Source organism: Odontesthes bonariensis, chromosome 22 (assembly GCF_027942865.1).
Source record: "Odontesthes bonariensis isolate fOdoBon6 chromosome 22, fOdoBon6.hap1, whole genome shotgun sequence".
Lineage (NCBI taxonomy): Eukaryota > Metazoa > Chordata > Actinopteri > Atheriniformes > Atherinopsidae > Odontesthes > Odontesthes bonariensis.
The window spans coordinates 5,456,262-5,477,784 of record NC_134527.1 but is presented as its reverse complement, the minus strand read 5'-3'; the positions used below and the strand labels follow the sequence as shown (position 1 = coordinate 5,477,784).

Below are 21,523 nucleotides of genomic sequence, written 5' to 3'. Positions count from 1 at the left end.
CTTTGAACCGGAAGGACAACACAGCCAGACAAACAGAAACAAACGAACAGTTTATGCACTTTATACAACATTTTTATGAACTAATTTATACTGTGTATAATGTGACCCCCTAGTATTACATTAATGTTCTGTGTTTTCACTAATTGTAACGTCTGACTTTTCAATAAAGTTTGCTTTAAAAAAAAAAAAAAATGTTAAGCAAAAAAAAAAATCGATACTTTATCGGGAAATGAAATATTGATATATATCGCAGTATCAAAAAATTGCTCAGCCCTACTGATATTGTGTAAAAAAAATATATGTACAGTATATATAGATGTATATAGGCCAAAACATAAATTATATTAAAGAGAATTTGCTTTCATTTAAAGAATCTTGTGTCTAACCCTCTAAAGTTTTCAGGAGTAACGACTGTACTATGATTCGCAGAGTACGTGAAAAGCTTGTTTAAGGCTGTGCCGGCACACATATCAGCAGATGGGGATCAGTATAAAGAATAAATATGCTGAGTACAGCAGATGCCTTGTACACTCGGGGTTTCAGTCTGCGCCAGGTTTTAACGATGATTTGCAGAGTCCAAACTGCACAGCCAACATCCCTCTGGTGTCACTCCAGTAAACTGTGTGCGTTCCTTCCCACTGACAGGTGCTGTGGAAGCTGGACTCAGTGCATGTGGGTGACATGGAACTCCTCCAAGTCTCCATTTTCTAATAAGATATCATCAAATTTCAGTTGCTGGTACGAATCAATAAATTAGTAGTTGTAGGAATATTCATTTTACTTTCTGTTGGAGAGCACTGGCACAGAAGATAAACGCTCTCTCCTCTAATGCAGTAAATCTGAACCGAACTGAAAGCTCTCGTCATTAAAATGCTCGTAATTTGCACAGGTGCCACAAAAGACCTAAAATCGTTCTGACTTTTCACAGTTTAGAAACTTATTACTGAATTTACCCTGCTCAATCCTCCCGCGTATTCATTATGTGCTCATAAAAATACGTATTTATCTAAAGTCTAACGTCTCGCCAGGTATGACTAAGGAGAATAAATCAGGGCTCCATCATGTAAACGATAACCCAGGAGCAGTGACACCCAGTGAGTGCCGACACATTTAAACACACTCAGCTTAATGTAAGACAGGTGCATCAAGCTTTATTCCTCATTATAAAACACACAAAGGCTTGCATAACTACCCTTCTAAGAGCACTGCACTCTTAAAATACACTTTGACATGTTGAAGTGAGAAAGATGGCAATAAACCAGAAACATTTAGATAGAAAGACAACTACTCTACCTTATAAAACAAAACATTAAAGCCAAATACTCAGACATGTGAGGAAAAAGAGCCTTTTCTGGCATCATCTCAACTTCAAAACAAATTGTTCTTCTCACCGGTGTCGATCTTGAAGCAGGTGGTGTGGAATTTGCCCATGTAAAATTCCACTCCAATGATGGCAAACATGACGATGGCGAAGAAGAGCAGCAAGCCAATCTGAAGCAGCGGAACCATGGCTTTCATTATGGATTTCAACACCACCTGGAGACCTGCCAGACAGAGAGAGGGGAGACGGAGCGTGATCACAGATTTACATCTAACTAACAAGCAGAGGTGGGTAGTAACGAGTTACATTTACTTATGTAAGTTTTTGAAAAGATTATACTTCTAGGAGTAGTTTTAAATCTCTATACTTTTTACTTTTACTTGAGTAGATTTGTGCAGCAGAAACTGTCCTCTTACTCCGCTACATTAGGCTACAATGAGCTGGTTACTTTTCTTCTTACCTCTTTGGTATTCTGCGCCTCATTATTTTTATCCCCCCGCGTACGCCTCATTTTAATGTTTTATTCTGACAGAGAGAGAGACTTCCGCCACCTGACTGTGTTCCACCAATCAGACGTAGCCGTGCAGTCTGGTCACGTGACCATACTCAATCTCAGCGGCGGGACGGGTTAGCTTTAGCATTAGCAGTCGTAGCAAACAAACAAAGAAACAGATGAAAAATGTCAGAACCAACGGTGGGAAATGAAGACGCAGACGAGGCCTCATACTGAAAGCATGTTTACCTTACAAAGAGTGAGAAACAGCAGCTACATTATGTGTCTTCTGTGTCAACCAAAACAAACGCACATTTCAGCAGAAACTCAACATCTAACTTGAGGAAACATGTAGCGCTAAGTTTCCTAAACTCGTTTTTCCCCCCATGGATAGGTGAATGTTTGTTTTTTAGGTTACATATGGGTTACATATGTTTTAAACATTTCCTAAGTCTCTTTTATTTTTTTAATTTACCTGGATTATTTTAATTTAAGCTATTTTGTAATTAATTAATTAATTTTAATTTATTTCATCAATTGGATGAACTCTAATTTGCCTAAAGATGATTATTTAGTATTTTTGTCTGTCTGATTGAATGCTTGTGTTAACAAATAAATCAGACGTTACTCAACAGTTACTCAGTACTTGAGTAGTTTTTTCACCGAGCACTTTTTTACTCTTACTCAAGTAATTATTTGGATGACTACTTTTTACTTTTACTTGAGTCATATTATTCTGAAGTAACAGTACTTTTACATGAGTACAATTTTTGGCTACTCTACCCACCTCTGCTAACAAGAGCATAAATGCTCAGTAAGGAGAGGGATCAATCTGCTTTTATATTGTCTCTTTTTAACTTTTTAAAGCAAGTGTACAAACTGATTGTTAAGAAATTGATTCATACGGTAGGAAAGAAATAACAGATTACAGTCATGTAAAGAATAGAGAATGATGGCGTGTCAAAGTTTAATCTATTAAACACATATCAAAGCAGACAATAAAAGATTTTAAATGATGGGTAATGCCTTAATATAGCATATCATCTGCGTAGATGCTGTCGGAGGGACTTACTGGGGATTCCTGACACGAGTTTCAGCGGTCTCAGCACTCTCACAGCTCGCAGTGTTCTCAGGTCAAAGTCGGAACCCACCGTGGCCAAGATTCTGAGTAGACAAAGACATGTGAGGAGCTCATTAAAAAGAAAAAAAAAACATATTGCGCTATCATACTGAAAAATACAAAAATCTGTCTGCTTCTTTTCATCATTCAGTTCCTGAAGGAATGAACTGATCAGTGAAATTTCATGAAAGGTTAATCACAATTAATACGATTAATCACTGCAGCACCAACTGAACCAGCAACACAAGCACTTTTTTCTCTTAAGTGGTTTCTTGAAAATGAACATGTGCCATCAATAGGGATGGAAATTTTTACGAATTTAGCAATTCCGGTTGTCAGCTTTGTGATCACAGCTCTGCACATGTTGCAGCTGGCCCTTGTTTTGAAATATAACCAAACTTTGGAGCGCTTCCGCCATGTTGGAAACATTATTACTCTTTTGAACGGATATTGTTTTGAGAAGCAAAACGCTTTATTTTTTAAGCCCCAGCCAACTAGCCGGACTACCTTCGTCAACGCCAAAACTCGGCTGGAACTCAGCTCACAGGACGCAGCAGGGGGTAAGAAAATGTTCATAAATGATGTTGCTAATATGGGATGTCATACAGCTTCATGTCAAAAAGGCGAACTATCCCTTTAACACTGCATGGGTTGAAACAACCACCTGAGCTAACAACTATGTTCATAGACTTTGATAAATCCATTCCTTTCTTTTGTCAGTATCAAACCCAAAGGTTGGTGGTCACATACGTGGCTCATTACATCATATGCTGCTTATAGCTGCTTTTACCTACAAGTGGAGACGTGCCGTGGCAAGTTGTGTGTGTGTGTGTAGCTTCTGTGGCACAGCTGGCAGCCCTCATTACAGGCTGTACACAGAGGGGGAGACTTAAGTGCTTCACTGAGACACACACATAAAAAACACATGCTTTAGGCTAAGAGGAGAGAGACCAAGATAGGAGCAGAAAAATGAAAATGAGTCGATGTAAGGAGATAGGGGATAAGTGAACATGGACAGGGAACTGTATTCATTTGACCTGGAATATAGCACAGAAAAATTCCTGTGTTTTCTGCTTTTTTCTACATTCTTTTTTCTACTTTCCAGGAAATGAAATCAGATTTTTATATAGTTTCTTGCTAAAGTAATGTCAGTTTCCACTGAAAGGATTTCTCATCTAAAAATCAAGTTTTCTCCTCACAAATTATCTGAAAGGAGCTGTGGATAGTGCTTCAAATCCGGATTGCACCACAGAAGAAACTAAAGTCAGGCTCTCAGTGAAATGTAGAGGTGGTTTATTACACAGAACAGGTTTTAGCGTAGAGGGTTTTAGGGTTTTAAAAAAAAGAAGAATATTTTATTCATATTCATGAACATTAATAGAAAAAAAAGCAACAAAACCTCACTCCACAATGTGTTATAGGAATGTTGGTCCAGAGTACACACTGTAAAAGGCTTGGATACTGTAAAGTGAGAACAGTTTCAAGGCACCAAAATTATAACAAATATATTTGCCTCTAAAAATTGTGACATAACCACATTTTATCATATACAATACGGCCTCAAAATTGATCTTAGACATTCGTGTGATAGCCTTAACATTGAGCCCAGCATTTACTAATGTTCTTTCACTTTTTCTACTTTCATGTCTAAAAATGGAGGACACAAACTGTCAGGTTGTGCAGAAACAGTCTCAAACACAGGCTCATGAATCAGGTGAAGAAACTAGATTTAAGTAACTCGTAGCACTGTAGAAACAGGGAGTCCAGAAAGCAACATCTGAAATACAAAACTGACTGTGGAAGCACCAAAAACTTGTCTTAATATGAGGAGGAAACCAAAAAACATGTAACAAGGAAATGATCAGCCACCAAACAGCGACCCACATGGGTTGAAATAGACCATCATGCACTGCACCCTAAAGGGAATAAAGGGTGCTAATGCAGGCTACTGCTAGCTGCTAGCTGAAAAGAAGAAATTAGTTGTAGGCCTACTATTTCAAGGATGAATGATAAATGAGCTGGTGATGGATAATCTCCTCATGCACCCATAGAACTAGACTGTATCAGTAACTGCTCATTTTGTTTTCATTGCTCATGCACAGCAGGATCTTGCAGTGCATGATTTGCATGCAGAAAGAAACTTTGGGCTCGATGTGACATATGCTCAGGGGTCTGCGGGAGTCTTTAAAGATCGGGCAGATGATGGCTTCTGCTGCTACAGGCACCAACAGTGCTGCGTGCACATTGGAAACACAGAGTATCCTTCCAGTCATAAACCAACAACTGATATTCATCTGAATTAAAAAATACTGGGAAAGTATCTGTCTCTCTACACTCTGGCTGTGTTCGAAACCGCATACTACATACTCATCGATCAGACAGTATGCAGAGCGTTTACCCACAATGCATTTCGCTCCTGCCCGAGCCGAAATCAGCCGGCCTGAAGCTGATTTCCCTTAAGCCCTAAACTCTGTAAACTTTAGCAACATTTGAAACATTTTCAGGTGAGAAAGTAGTCGTTTAGATCCCCAACGTGTTGAAAACCTGACAAAATATCGGCTGTTTACAATTTTGTTCCCACGAATTCGGCGCTATTAAAGCTAGCCGTAGTGAGCAACGCACTTCCGGTTATTTTCACAAAATAAAATACCCGTTGCCTTTTATCATAGGGAAAGCCATTACGATACAATTGGTGCTTATGTTTTGACAACAGGAAGTGAACCTACCCTCGTTGTAGCTAGCTTGAAACTGCCGTTTTGACAGGAAATGACGATCGGCGACGTCACGTTACGTTGCATCTTGGGTAGTTTGAGTATGAGTAGTAACCTCATGATGCATACCCAACATTTCGGAGAATCTAGTATGCATCCGGGAACTTCAAAAAAGTTAAAGTTAGTAGGAGTAGTGGGAGTAGTAGGAGAAGTAGGCGGTTTCGAACACAGCCTCTATCAAAATGTGAGAAAGCTTTTCTAATTGTGAGCTGTTTAGGGTACAATTATACCAAAGCCATAACCGTTCTACTATTGATGAGATTAATACTGTATTGTATACAAATAACGTTAAAACAGCTGCATTTTTGTTCATTTCTGGTAAACATTTCTCACTCTATTCGGTGCACGCTGCCCAGTCTCTTAAGTCCAACACTGATTTTGAAAAAGTTAGTGTTTGGTATTTTTCATTTAAAAGCCGCTGTGGTTTGAAGAAGCAGACTGAAAAGCAAATAAATAAGAAAGCATATTTGCAACAATCAATGACCTCCTCTGTTCTGCTTAGTAGTCACGTCTGCGGTGTGTGTGTGTCTCTGACAACTGTGTAGACAGTCAGTCGAAGAACAAGCCATGACTTTTAATATCCCCTTATCATCACCACAATATATCCATGTGGGTGACAGACACTGGCACAGGAAATATAGAGGGTGATGTTATCGTCTGTCACTACCTCGCGCACACAGACACACACATTCCTCTGTTTTGTCACAAACAAGTGCAACCAACAGAAATTGATCCAGTCTGACCATTAAAAAATTCATTCATGAAGGCCTACACCTAAATCCAGAGTCCTCGTAGAGATATAGATTCACTGCCAAGAACAATGAGCACCCATTCCTGAAGAGATAATCAAACATACATCTAGAAGCTGTGATTGGGCTTTTTAAATCAGTGCATTATTCACAGAACCTGAACAACTTTAACTCTGAAAAATAACTGCAGAGGCAGATGAAGAGGTGACAGTCACTTGAGTTGCCCATTAAAATCTTTTTTTTTTTGCTTTTTAATAGGGCTGGGCAACGATTAAAATGTTTAATCTAATTAATCACATGATTTCCCTGATTAATCACGATGAATCGCATTTTTACGCAAAATCTAAAAATTAATTCAAAAGTAGTGTATGGCTTTTAGCATTTAGTTTTATTTTAAATGTGCTGCCATATAAATGAAAGTGCCATAACATTTGTTGTGCAAACACACTTTTAACATCAGCATTTGTATGTAGTTTTTATGTAGAAAAACTACATAATTTACAAAAACTACATACATTTATGTTTCCTTGAATGACTTGCTGGTATCAATTGTGTGTTTTGCCTTGAAGTGATATACAGTTTTTTTTTAAATTTATTTTGAAATACGTGCTTTTATGTTGAAACAAGTAAAACAGGAAGTAGCGCCGGTTAGCTCCTGTAGCGGTGATGTTACCTGCTAGTTTATCTTTATTTTATTCCTCCATGCTTCGTGGTGTTTGCTGTAACTGTGTGAATGTGATGCATTCAACAGACTTTTACAATAATAAAACCTGCGTTAATGCGCGAGGAAATATTTATCAGCGTTAAATAATTAACAAGTTAACGCGATAATAACGAGTTAACTCGCCCAGCCCTACTTTTTAATACTTTCATTGAAGGTTTTGGCTCATCTCCGTTATTTTCTTTGGTTTTACCCGGTGCTGCATAGCTATAAAATATTTTAATTGAAACCGACAGCACAACTGTGCAGTTAATCAAGATTAATCCGGATTGTGTGATTGTAGAGAAAAAGCGCTGCATGCTGTATATAAGGCGCATGACGCCGTGTCAGTGCAAAGGATTTGCCATTTACCGTGTAACCTGGTTGTGATGCAATTATTGTGATAAGTGGCACACAGCCGAGCACAGCCTTTCTCATAATCAGCCATTATCTGTCAAGATAGGCCCAGGATCCACGATAACTGTCACAGACATGTTGCTCGCCATGTTCACTGTCAGAGATGCAGAGCCCATTGGTCCAAACAGTGAAGGCGAGCTATCAGCCACATGTCAGGCATTTCTCATTTGTAAAAAAAAAAAAAAAGAGTTCTCAGGCAGCTGGAATGGACTGTGGATCAGAAAACTACTTACACGTCCGATTGTGTTAACAGCACGAAAGAGTGAGAAGGTGAGATCGCAGTTATTCATACTTTTAACACATTTCATCACAGTTGCAGCAGCAGTCGTGCATGAATGTTGGCAACTATGTGGTTCACAAAGTATTAGAGTGAATGATGTGACAATTTCTTTTCATTTTTCTTTCAATCTGCAAAAGATAAAGGCCTCAAAATTGATCTTAGACATTCGTGTGACAGCCTTAACATTGAGCCCAACATTTACTAAAGTCCTGTCACTTTCCTACTTTTCTGTCTCTTGTGATTGGTCAGGTTTAGGTTTGAAAACATACATTGATGTCAATATGTCTATGGAATGATAGGAGTGCCACAGAAAATAATAATAAAACAAGAAAATCAATGAGGAAATATAAAGAGGCATTAATGATAAAACAAATGTGGGAATGAATAAAAGAATAAGTAAACATGGGAATATATTAACTGTTAACCATTACTGTCATTTTATTCTTCCATACTACCATTGCTTGTTGTGTTTCTTGTTACTTTTACTTTTCCTGAATTTTATTTACCGTTGATATTCCCCCACCGCACCATGACCCCCCCACCAGAGGTGGAAAGAGTTCTGAAAATTTGTACTCAAGTACAAGTACTGTTACATTGCTTAAATTGTTCTCAATTACAAATAAAAGTACTAGTGTTAAAAAAAATACTTAAGTAAAAGTAATCTTATCGTAGTACTTCACTGGAAAAAATCAAAGTCTTACCAAGTATATTTGTCTCATTTCTAGTCAAAATATCTCATTACACTTAATATAAGACATAACTGCCTAACAAGCACTATTTCAGCCAGATATAGGGACTTGTTTGAAGACAATACATCTGGAATATCTTGTTAAATGAAAAAGTCTTGAAAACAAATTGTTTTGAGTCGGATTTCATATTAAACAAGCTTTTTTTGACATTTGAAGAGGTTTTTAAGCTAATTTCAAGATCACTTTTATCTCAAAAGTCCCAAATATCACATATTATTTCAAGAAATCTTGACAAGCCACTTTTCACTAGTTCCATTGGCAGATTTTTTTGCTTATTTCAAGCAAAAACGTCTTGTATTTGTTGTTTTTCTTACTTATTTTTGGAGGGGCATTTTTTTCCAGTGTAGACTACAATTCACACATGCTCACCAGAACTGGACAATAGAAGATTGGAAAAACGTTCCAATCAATGTGTTGCCTGGTGATACAATACTGAATAAAAAATATTAATGCAATAAATGAGACCAAAACAGCAAGAATATCTGACGGCCAATAAAGATTTGCATAGGAAAAAAAAAAAAAATCTCACATGCATGTGCTTCAAGGGTGAAGCTACAGCCAGTAAAGCCAGTTATAGCGTCTGCATCTCCTTAATCAACCACGTTTCTTTGATATGTTAAAGTGCCGACGACATACAGAATAAAGAAACACACAGGTGGTAAAAGAAAGCAATCTGGAGGAGCTTTTGGTTTTTCTTATGCAGTTTAATTACTGCGGCCCCGCTCAGCTGGGGGCCGGGGGGCTCTGATTGAGTTTTTCACACGTCTCTGTAAGAGGAGAAGGACGATCTCTGAGGACAGACATGAGAACATGGTGCTGACAACCTGACTGAGTATCTGCTCTCTGTCTGTGTGATCATTACCAGCTGGTCGCAGACTGTCTGCCTCGCATCTGAACAGAGCCGACCGCTGAATCGCTTAATGCAACACCTGCCAGTCAGCCGGTGTCTGTTGTAGTGCTCTCAAAATAGTCTACAACTAGTGTAGGTAAATACTTGTAGTATATATATCGACGTACGGCCTTTATGCGGCACGCTGCTAAGGCGGTTTATGGTTAGATTTCAAGGTTTTACACATAAAAAAAACTTACTTTCTTTAGAAGTTAAAGGCTATGAAATTTGATTTCTAGGGACAACACTGGAAAAAATGCCCCTCCAAAAACAAGTAAAAAAAAACAACAAATAGAAGACGTTTTTGCTTGAAATAAGCAAAAAAAATCTGCCAATGGAACTAGTGAAAATTGGCTTGTCAAGATTTCTTGAAATAAGATGTGATATTTAGGACTTTTGAGATAAAAGTGATCTTGAAATTAGCTTAAAAACTTCTTCAAATTAAAAAAAAAGCTTGTTTCATGTGAAATATGACTCAAAACAAGATGTTTTCAAAACTTTTTCACTTAACAAGATATTCAAGATGTATAGTATCAAAACAAGTCCCTATATCTGGCTGAAATGGTACTTGTTAGGCAGTTGTGTCTCATATCAAGTGCAATGAGATACTCAATGAGGAAATATACTTGGTAAGATTCACATTTTTTTCCAGTGAAGGGGGAAACCTGAGAATGACAAAGTGTGGCTATCTTCTCTTCAAATACTGCTCTGCACTGGAAAAAATCTAAATCTTACCAAATATATTTGTTTTTAAGCTAATTTCAAGATCACTTTTATCTCAAAAGTCCTAAATATCACATTTTATTTCAAGAAATCTTGACAAGCTGATTTTCACTAGTTCCATTGGCAGATTTTTTTGCTTATTTCAAGCAAAAAGGTCTTTTATTTGTTGTTTTTCTTACTTATTTATGGAGGGGCATTTTGTCCAGTGTGTAGGCAGCTTTGAAATGAGGTGAGGGTATAAATGCTGCTTGGAGGAGAATGCTCACAGCAGACCTTTCCGTTTCTCTCTGTGTCCTGTAAGCAGGAGGCTGCAGAGATGCTCCAACACAACTCCTCAGCACAGTAGAGCAGGGACACAGGTGCATCCAGCCGCCTGATCCCTCTCATCACTGGAGGGGAGGCACAGGTGGGCTGCTGGGATTCCTGCGGAGGCACAGCGGTCGTCTTATTTCTCGTGGTCAGTGCTCATATCGTGGTCGTTCACGAGATAAGTGCATGATATGAGGATTCAGCCATTTTGTAGTGCTGCTCGCAACTTCTCTCTCACTATGTGGTGCACTACATCTCCATCATGTGGTTCCCAAGAAGTAGTGTATGGAAGATGTGCACTACATGAGATGAAACCGACCATCATTGTGCCCTGAAGCTAAAGCTAAAAGTCAACAGTGTGCTATCGCTTGCTACCACGAGCTGGGGCAAACACTCGCAGCTCAGTGTATTCTGGTTGCACTTTAATTTGATGTAAACTTTGAATAATTGGGGTGCTTGTTTTGAAATGTCTGTAAGTGTAGTGTGTTGTTTCTGTGCTGCTGCTGCCAGGACACTGAGCCATCTTAGTGAGACTTATTCCTGGTTAAACAAAGGATGTGTTAATGACAACAACAATAATAATAATAGAAGAAGAAGAAGAATTTATCACCACAGCTGCCGTCAGCGCTTGTGTAGGTTGACAACGTATGATTAAAAAGATTACAAGTGCGCAGCTAATTGGTGTCGTACAGATTTTATGTCAGCGTTATATAAAGTGATGTTGCAATATGTTCTGGAAAAAAAACAGCACATTGTGATGTCTGTTAGTTCAGATTTGGACAGTATGTTTTCAGCCGCCATTTGTTTATGCAACACATAACTGTGAATAAACAGAGCGTGATTACAAAGCGCCGCCGCATTCCAGCGGTGTCTGAAGCTCTGGGCTGGCAGATATTAGTTTGATCTGATAGAGACTGCACTGTCGTATCAGTACCGTATTCGTTTCCCTCAATATTTGGTCCCTGAACTGCACACACGCACCAAGTTTGAATATGTAGTTTGCCAACGGGAGCCAAAATTTGCCTTCAAGTTTAATATCTCCTCGTAAAAATACCAATCAAACTTGTATTCTCTTGTGGGTATCATCTAAAGTGATTTACACACTTTTTAATGTTGCTTTTGAGGACTGCTGTACAAATAAACTGTATTGTGATATTGATTGCTTTGAAGTAAGCAGATAGATAAGTCAGATCCTCTTTGGGGACTTTACTAAATATCGTTCTGGGCAATGAGACAAGCAGCACTCAAGGCAGCTATTCGCTGTTCCTGTTGCTCATTTAGCAATGAATCTCCATCAGGACAGTGTCCCTAACCCTCACAAAACCTTTACTTGTTACTGATTGGTTACCAAAAGACACGAAACAGTCAGCCAACGCTGTTGTCCTTGGATCTTAAAGGGATAGTTCGCCTCTTTTGACATGAAGCTGTATGACATCCCATACTAGCAATATGAACATCTTCTTACCCCCTGCTGCGTCCTGTGAGCAGAGTTCCAGCCTCGTTTTGGTGTTGACAAAGGTAGTCCGGCTAGTTGGCTGGGGCTTAAAAAATAAAGCGTCTTGCTTCTCAAAACAATATGCGTTCAAAAGAGTAATACATTTGCATCACAAAACCGTTCTCCAGGAAAAAGTCAGACCTCACAATCGCTTGGCCCTATTTTCTCTCCCTTCATATCAATGCGTTAAGTCACCTAGCGATAGCCGCGCCTGTTACGGTGTTTGCTGCTCGGTCTGCACTTCGGTCTGCACAGCAGGCAGTGATACGAAGGGAGAGAAAATAGTGCCAAACGATTGTGAGGTCTGACTTTTTCTGGATGAACGATTTTGTGATGCAAATGTATTACTCTTTTGAACGCATATTGTTTTGAGAAGCAAAACGCTTTATTTTCGGGACCCTAGCAAACTAGCCGGACTACCTTCGTCAACGCCAAAACGAGGCTGGAACTCGGCTCACAGGACGCAGCAGGGGGTAAGTCAAATTTAATAAATGATGTTGCTAATATGGGATGTCATACAGCTTCATGTCAAAAGAGGCGAACTATCCCTTTAAAGCTTAAAATGCTTCAGCCACAGATGCCACAGATATGACATTTATATTTCCAAGGATACAATTCCTGATAAGTTTTCCTGATAAGTCTGGTAACAATGTGAAGTTACACGTTCATCTTTTACCAATTTCAACCTTCAACCTTGTCAGCCTTTTCACGCCACTGTTGGTTCTTAACAAACCAATCAGCCAACCAATAATCAAACAGAGTTCATCATGTCACATCTTATCCGTTAACAAAAATGGAGTGTGTGTGTGTGAGTGTGTCTGTGTGTGTGTGTGTGTGTGTGTGAGTGTGTCTGCGTGTGTGTGTGTGTGTGTATGTGTGTGTGTGTGCCGCCGTGGCATTATACGATGTGAGTGGACAGCTGTGACAGCCAGGAGAGCAAGCCTTTCCCACAGTGCACATGTGGACAGAAGGGGGTACTCATGAACTCAACGAGCCTGCCAGAGCAACTTGCCATCAAACACGGTTTGCTGTGGTTCGAAATTAACGCTGGATGCATGCACATAAAGGTTTCCCCTTTATTAGACTCGTGAATTAGTTTAGAGAAAAAGAAAACTGCCAGGCGAGGATGTTGCACCACACCTGAGCACAGATCTCAGGTTCGGTGCTCCTGTTAAAGAATTCAAACTAAATTTCTAAAAGTTCGAGTAGAACAACTTCTAAAGATAAATTCTTCTTAAAGGGATAGTTTGCCTCTTTTGACATGAAGCTGTATGACATCCCATATTAGCAACATCATTTATGAACATCTTCTTACCCCCTGCTGCGTCCTGTGAGCAGAGTTCCAGCCTCGTTTTGGCGTCGACGAAGGTAGTCCGGCTAGTTGGCTGGGGCTTAAAAAATAAAGCGTTTTGCTTCTCAAAACAATATGCGTTCAAAAGAGTAATACATTTGCATCACAAAATGGTTCTCCAGGAAAAGTCAGACCTCACAATCGCTTGGCCCTATTTTCTCTCCCTTCATATTTTTTTAACCCCAGCCAACTAGCCGGACTACCTTCGTCGACGCCAAAACGAGGCTGGAACTCGGCTCACAGGACGCAGCAGGGGGTAAGAAGATGTTCATAAATGATGTTGCTAGTATGGGATGTCATACAGCTTCATGTCAAAAGAGGCGAACTAACCCTTTAATATTACCATTTGGCTTAACAGGAGCAGTTCTGTTTAACACATGGGAGAGAGTTGAGGCCTTTTTTTTTTATACCCTCATGGAGGTATCTGTCTGTGCCACTCTCAGTTTTCAATGCAGACAGTCAGACAAAAAAGCTAATAATGCATCAGCTCCCAAGATGAAGCTGAGCATTGATCGAATGGCTGAAAGTTAGCTGGACCCAGGAGGAGCTGACAATATCTGACATAACAACAAAGAGAACAAAGCAGCAAAAACTATAAAAAGCAAAGAAGGTCACCAGCTGCTCCAAACAATCTTCGCCATTGAACACTTTAGTATTATCCCATCACAAAGCAGACCTTTGTCCACTTTGACCACCGTCTTTTCCACAGCAGAGCACAGATAAAAGAACACCGACAGCACCAACGCAACCAGGAACAGCCTTCAGCTCGGACTGTACCACATGTTTATGAGATGATTTGATTTACTGGTGATAAGCTCGCTAACAGTATGAGTTGAACCGAGCCTGTCACTGCCCTGTCTCAATACACAAACAATTAGGCAAAAGAGGGGCCGTTAGCCCTTAAACCTTCCCTCTCTATCTGTTCCTCCATTTACTATTCCCATTCCTTCATTAAAGTTTCAATCCACCTCGAACAATATTGCGACCAAACATAATACCGCTTAGTGTCGGGCTCGATGTTTTTATGAGAAATCAGAACTGCAGTCATATACTTCTGGGCAGGAGCTAGGGCCAGTAACACTGGAAAAAATCAAAGTCTTACCAAGTATATTTGTCTCATTTCTACTCAAAATATCTCATTACACTTAATATAAGACACAACTGCCTAACAAGTACCATTTCAGCCAGATATAGGGACTTGTTTGAAGACAATACATCTTGAATATCTTGTTAAGTGAAAAAGTCTTGAAAACAAATTGTTTTGAGTCACATATCACATGAAACAAGCTTTTTTTTTTCATTTGAAGAGGTTTTTAAGCTAATTTCAAGATCACTTTTAACTCAAAAGTCCTAAATATCACATCTTATTTCAAGAAATCTTGATAAGCCGATTTTCACTAGTTCCATTGGCAGATTTTTTTTGCTTATTTCAAGCAAAAACGTCTTTTATTTGTTGTTTTTTTACTTATTTTTGGAGGGGCATTTTTTCCAGTGTAAGTTTTTGGTTTGGATCAGGATTCTTTTCTGTAAAACTGCAATTCAACTGGGGAAAAAAATAGCTTTTCCATGTGCCAGAAAGCCACATCATTAATATATGTACTGAACCAGCACAAGGATAGTCACAGTCAAAACATTGTGCATTTTAAGCTTTTGTATTATGGAAGAATTCTGCATCATGAAGAGTTTGAAAACCCTAAAAAAAAAAGCAGAACTATCACAAAATAAAACCCTTTAACATGTCGAGAATAAACTGTTTTTTTCAGAGACACAACCCAGACGGCAACCTTTGTAAGTCAGATCGAAGGATGAGAAGATACACTTCAAGATCCAGTGCACCCAAACAGAGCCAAGTGGAGAGAAAACACAACACTGGCAGCAGTGTGATACATCAGCAGATAATGAGCAGCTGTGGTGAAAGAGAAAGAGAGCAGCAGCAGCAGTAGATGTCGTCTCTACGGCTTTCCCAGTTAATACTCTTTTGGTGCCAAAACAAAAGAAAGAAAATGCTCATATTATTGTGTGCATTCACACACAGAAGCTAGAAATGCTGCGATGCAATAAGACGCTTCCCCACCCAGCTGGACTGAATATACTTTGGATCACACCCAACTCAGGTCACCAAACAAGTTAGCCTACGTAGACTTCATTAAAAAGCCGTCTGATAGGACGAGTTCTCATTACCATCTTCTATTCACTGCCTGTCACATAGGCTACAGACTAACTGTCACCGTCTAAAAGATAATTAAATACATTTAATCAAGTATATGTCGTTAATGCAGCGCAAATTCCTTCAAACTCGACCTGAGAATTTCCATCTTATGTCGATTTGTACTTTAACTGCACTGATACTCTTAGGGAGAGATTGCTCTGCTTGACAACTTTTGTTATTTGTTCCATGTTATCATGAAAAAATGCGTCCAATGGGTGAATAACAAGCTTTAAAATACAATACAGTGCACTGGTTTTCAGTCGTTTCTGATTTCTGACAAAGCACTGTGTAGTTGTAATTGAATTTCAGATGACAGAGTCGTTGACATCTCCTTTAAATAATGTTTTTTTTCCCCTTTGCCATATGGTGTCATTTCAATAAATGGTTCAAATGATCCCATATATTTTATAAGAGCACAGAGAATGAGCCTAAACCATAAACAACAAGCCTTCAGCGAGCATTGTTAATAACTGCCAATGCTTTATTTTGCAGTTTTACAGAAAAGAATCCTGATCCAAACCAAAAACTTACACTGGAAAAAATGCCCCTCCAAAAATAAGTTTAAAAAAAAAACAACAAGTACAAGAAGTTTTTGCTTGAAATAAGCTAAATAAATCTGCCAATGGAACTAGTGAAAATCGGCTTGTCAAGATTTCTTGAAATAAAATGTGATATTTAGGACTTTTGAGATAAAAGTGATCTTGAAATTAGCTTAAAAACCTCTTCAAATGTCAAAAAAAGCTTGTTTCATATGATATGTGACTCAAAACACTTTGTTTTCAAGACTTTTTCATTTAACAAGATATTCAAGATGTATTGTCCTCAAACAAGTCCCTATATCTGGCTGAAATAGTAGTTGTTAGGCAGTTGTGTCTTATATTAAGTGTAATGAGATATTTTGACGAGAAATGAGACAAATATACTTGGTAAGACTTTGATTTTTTCCAGTGTAGTTATTTCTTTACAGAACTTCTGAGCAGAAACTCACGAGCTCTGTTACATCGATTTTAATTCCAGATTCAGGTGATAGCTCTAGTTGCTGGTTGCCTGGATAACACATAAAAAAACAAAACAAATTACTGTGAAAATTTGGCCCTTCCTGGTTGGGATTCAGGAATAACATCCCATGTTTTAGGGCTAAAACCCACACTGGAAAAAATCTAAATCTTACCAAGTATATTTGTCTCATTGAGTATCTCATTACACTTCATATAAGACACAACTGCCTAACAAGTACCATTTCAGCCAGATATAGGGACTTGTTTTAATACAATACATCTGGAATATCTTGTTAAGTGAAAAAGTCTTGAAGACAAATTGTTTTGAGTCATATTTCATATGAAACAAGCCTTTTTTTTCATTTGAAGAGGTTTTTAAGCTAATTTCAAGATCACTTTTATCTCCCAAAGTCCTAAATATCACATCTTATTTCAAGAAATCTTGACAAGCCGATTTTCACTAGTTCCATTGGCAGATTTTTTTTGCTTATTTCAAGCAAAAACGTCTCGTATTTGTTGTTTTTTTACTTATTTTTGGAGGGGCATTTTTTTCCAGTGCATGAATTGTACAATGCACTGGTTCAAGCTGTTTTTGGCACTTAAAGGTCACTTATTATTTGAATTAATGGCAGCTGTATTCCAATGTCTCACTTTAATGTCGGTCGATAAAGGATCAGAGTGCGTTTGGAAAGCCTCAAAATACTGTCCAGGTGTTCCGATAAAAGCACAGCAGATCTGAACCCATCATGTCATGTGAATCCAGACAGGAAGAAGATGCACAACACACAGCCAGCAGGAGGTTCGGCTATTCGTGAGATATGTCAGGGGAGGGCGTGTTGTACAGCTTTTGATAACTGCATTCAGACACAAGTGAGGTAGAGGCTTTATGGTCTAATTAAAATAAAGCGATGCAAAATGGCTGACAAGCTGTGCCGTCTGTTTCAGTGTGAACATTTTAATGCATTTTTGATTTATAATCCCACGGTAAAGCTATGGTTATAGCAATAGGAGTATATATATTATAGGGGAATAATGTGCACATAATCTACCATCTGAGTGAAACCAAAATCAATATTTATTCTTCCCCGAGGAGACATCCTGACAAGATGTGCTGGGATATATGTTTGAGAATGCAATCAGCCTTAGCAGTCTCAGCTGAACCATTGCTGGAAAGCTGCATGACATGACTATGGCATGCAGCCACTGCACAGCTCGACAGACGCCGTGTAGATCTTGACTTGAATTACATCACTGGGATAGTTGCCTCGGGGGATTGATGAAACAGGACTTCCATATAAAATTCTCCGTCTGTCTGTCTTGTCCTTCGTTTGTACAGTATATAAGTACAGAGCGTCTTAAACAGGGTTATGGCTTTATCTCTTTATGTTGTTTTTCAAGAGCAGAGTGCTTACGCAGAAGCTAATAAAGAATGACAGCAAGAAGGGAACACAAAGACGGAAAAACAACTATAATAAAGAAAGATTAATATAAAGCCAGACAGTAAAGATATTGCTTGGAATATCAGATGGGATTTTGTTTATCACAGCCAGGAGGAAGCCTGTAAGAGGGGATATATGATATACTATGTATGTAAACACTGTCGCACAAAGACTGGAAAAATTATTTCATTCAAAAAGTCTCTTAAAAAAGTCTCATTTTAAAAACTGAAACAATGTCTTTCTTTAAATACACATTTCTTTTAAAAAGTACTCCTTTAAGTTCTACAATTTGTTTAGATTACATCGATTTGGGTCTTGGCAGATTAGCATTGAGCTATTGAAATATGCTAGCAGTTTCTATGGGTTCTTTACATTAGCGGCTAGTTAGTGCTATGCTAGCACTATGCTAGCACTTGTTTATTGCACCAAACAGATTGAGGATGATGTGTTATGTATTCTGATGTGTTCAAAGGGAAATTATATGTGGCTTATGCGAGTTAAAGCCAGCTAAACGTTGGCTGTGATATGCTAATATGTTTTACTGTGAAGGTTTAAAATGTATGGTTTAAAATTTGTGTTTATTTGAATGTTAGAAAATACAAAAATATTGTAAATTGTATTTGTTTACAGTTCACAGGGCAACAAACAACAACAAAGACTAGTTTATGTTATTCATAACATATGACATAATTTACTAGAATATGTGTATTTTTTTTATACTGCCTCCGTTCCATCTAATTTAAACAGGCTGTGTGTTCTACATGTGTTTACAAGTAAGATTTCAGAATTTAGTTTAAATCTGAGTCCTCTTCTTCATGATTAAATTATGTTTCATAATGTCCACGCTTCAATTAAAAATAATAAGAGAAAAAATCCTTCATATTTCAGTCATGTCGACAAATTATGTTTCTTATAATCAAACTGTAACTCAAAACAATTTGTAGTTGTGCGTTAGCTTAATACCATAAAATAAGAAAAAGACCAATTTTAGGGGTAACACACTAAAAACAACAATCATTAAATCACCAATATTTCCTTCCATGATGAAGAATTTATTGCGTACATTTCCAGCTCAGTCTCCCAAGAATCATGCTTGCTTAGATGGTTATTTCTACTTAATATTGCTATTATCGGGGATATATTAATGACACATATTAGTTAGCTATGCTTGGAGAGCATATTTCAGTATCTGAAGTCACTACCAACACAAAAACACAACCCTGTCCCTTTGTTTGGGACCCTGTAATCTGATATCAAATACATCGGTCAGTGACAATTTAGATTTGTGGTGGAAAAGAATGTCAAGCTTTCAGCTTTTCATCATCATGTCCTCCCAACTTCAAGTTAAAATCATGCTTTTTGCTTAACTATTAACAGCAAGTTCTCTACAGCAGTGATAAAGTACATGTATGTTTATTTAAAAAAAGAAATAAGCTAATAATTTATGTGAAGGCAAGTATTTTCAAACCAGTTATGCATGTGGGTTTGCAAACTCGGTTTGTTGTTTGTGTTACTTTTAGCTCTCAGTTATTCCATGCTCTCCCATATTGTAATTACATGCTTGAGTGCAATTTGTGTCCACTTTACCTTTGCAAGGTAGCTTGATGCTGGAAGACAGATGTCAATTAAGATACATCCCACAGAAGTAAGTGAAAAGTAAGTGACATTTTTTCATATTGCACCTTTTTTAGACAGCAGTCACAAAGTGCTTCACAGGAAGGGCATCAGTCAGTACAATGTGGACATTTGAAAATACATTACAGCAACATACAGTCAATATGAGGGGGACTACCAATGGAAACTAGCCTTTTGGCTATAATTTGTTTGAAATAAGCAAAATAAATCTGCCAATGGAACTAGTGAAAATCGGCTTGTCAAGATTTCTTGAAATAAAATGTGATATTTAGGACTTTTGAGATAAAAGTGATCTTGAAATTAGCTTAAAAACCTCTTCAAATAAAAAAAAAAGCTTGTTTCATGTGAAATATGACTCAAAACAAGATGTTTTCAAGACTTTTTCACTTAACAAGATATTCAAGATGTATTGTCTTCAAATAAGTCCCTATATCTGGCTGAAATAGTACTTGTTAGGCAATTGTGTCTTATATCAAGTGTAATGAGATACTCAATGAGACAAATATACTTGGTAAGATTTAGATTTTTTCCAGTGCATCGATAGATGTTGCTCAGAGGATCTCAAGCTGCGAGCTGAAGCATAAGGCTGGATCAAATCACAAATGTAGGCAGGAGCCTGTCCATGCAACCCTCTGAGTGTCAAAGCCAAAATTGTTCAGTTTATGCTGTAAAATACAGGGAGCCAGTGGAGAGATTTTAAGACCAGGGTAATGTGGGCTCTTCTGTCAGTGCGCGTCAGGATCCTCGCAGCAGAATTTTGTACAAGCTGTAAACGAGTCGAATCCTTCTTGCTAAGACAGGTGAGCAGGCTGTTACAGTACTCCAGACGTGATGAAATAAACGCATGCATCAGCATCTCAAGATTAGTTTTAGAGACGATAGGTCTTAGTTTGGAGACGTTACGCGGCTGGAAGAAGCAGGTCTTCAGTAACTGTTTTGTTGTGACGTCCCTCTGTGGTATTTTGACCAAAGCATGTCTCGTGTTTCATTAAGCTCTCATGGAAGTGTCTCAACTGGTGAGAAAAGAGCAAAATACGTGTAATCTAAATACCCAAACTCTCAATCACAAACCGACAAACCAATTTAAATGTACAAATCTGTGTAATAGTGAGGAGAGTCATTTGTGCAGCAGCCCGGTGAGTAGGAGTAGCTGGCGTCTGTTTGAATTACGGTTATTTGCTGTTATTTGCAAACTGATGGCGATAAATGTTCATTTACATGCAAAAGATGTCAATTAAACAGTTACTTAAAACTACTATGAAATAATTTAATACGCTTTTTAAAAATCCACCATAATTCTTTATAGTGTTCTTCATAATGTGCAAGTATATTTATGCCCACGAGCCTCGGATCCAACCAGGCTGAGCATGGTGACAGAAATGTCCCCGTCTGTCTTCCACCGATGTTTGATATGAATCTGAGAGCTCTGAGAGCTCTGAGAGCTTGTGTCCTGCTGGGCAGAGAGCAGAGAGTCGTGTTCACTGTTTCAGTAACTGGTTGTTCGGTGGACATCTGCTGTATTAAGCATATTCCATCACTCACCAACTGCCCCTTGCATACTAACAACCTAGTTAGTCTTTTCACAGCATTGAATAAGAGGCTGAATGAATGAAAGGCACAGCTCTGCGTCACTGAAAATAACCATTTATCACTACTAAGTCGAGCCCTGGTAGCGAATGCGGTCCGAACACTGGAAAAAATGCCCCTCCAAAAATAAGTAAAAAAACAGCAAATAAAAGACGTTTTTGCTTGAAATAAGCAAAATAAATCTGCCAATGGAACTAGTGAAAATCGGCTTGTCAAGATTTCTTGAAATAAGATGTGATATTTAGGACTTTTGAGTTAAAAGTGATCTTGAAATTAGCTTAAAAACCT

At 38.2% G+C, this 21,523-nt stretch overlaps 1 protein-coding gene across 5 annotated transcripts in view; it reads right to left on the bottom strand.

Annotated features, from left to right (window-relative positions):
• cacna1bb (calcium channel, voltage-dependent, N type, alpha 1B subunit, b) overlaps window positions 1-21,523 on the bottom strand; it is a 189,270-nt gene that overhangs the window by 110,929 nt on the left and 56,818 nt on the right. For all 5 annotated transcript variants that reach the window (XM_075455633.1, XM_075455632.1, XM_075455635.1 and 2 more), the window contains exons 6-7: window positions 2,887-2,978; window positions 1,392-1,544 (exon numbers count right to left, since the gene is read on the bottom strand). In XM_075455633.1, the coding sequence (XP_075311748.1) occupies window positions 1,392-1,544; window positions 2,887-2,978 (245 nt within the window). The remainder of the gene's footprint in view (window positions 1-1,391; window positions 1,545-2,886; window positions 2,979-21,523) is intronic.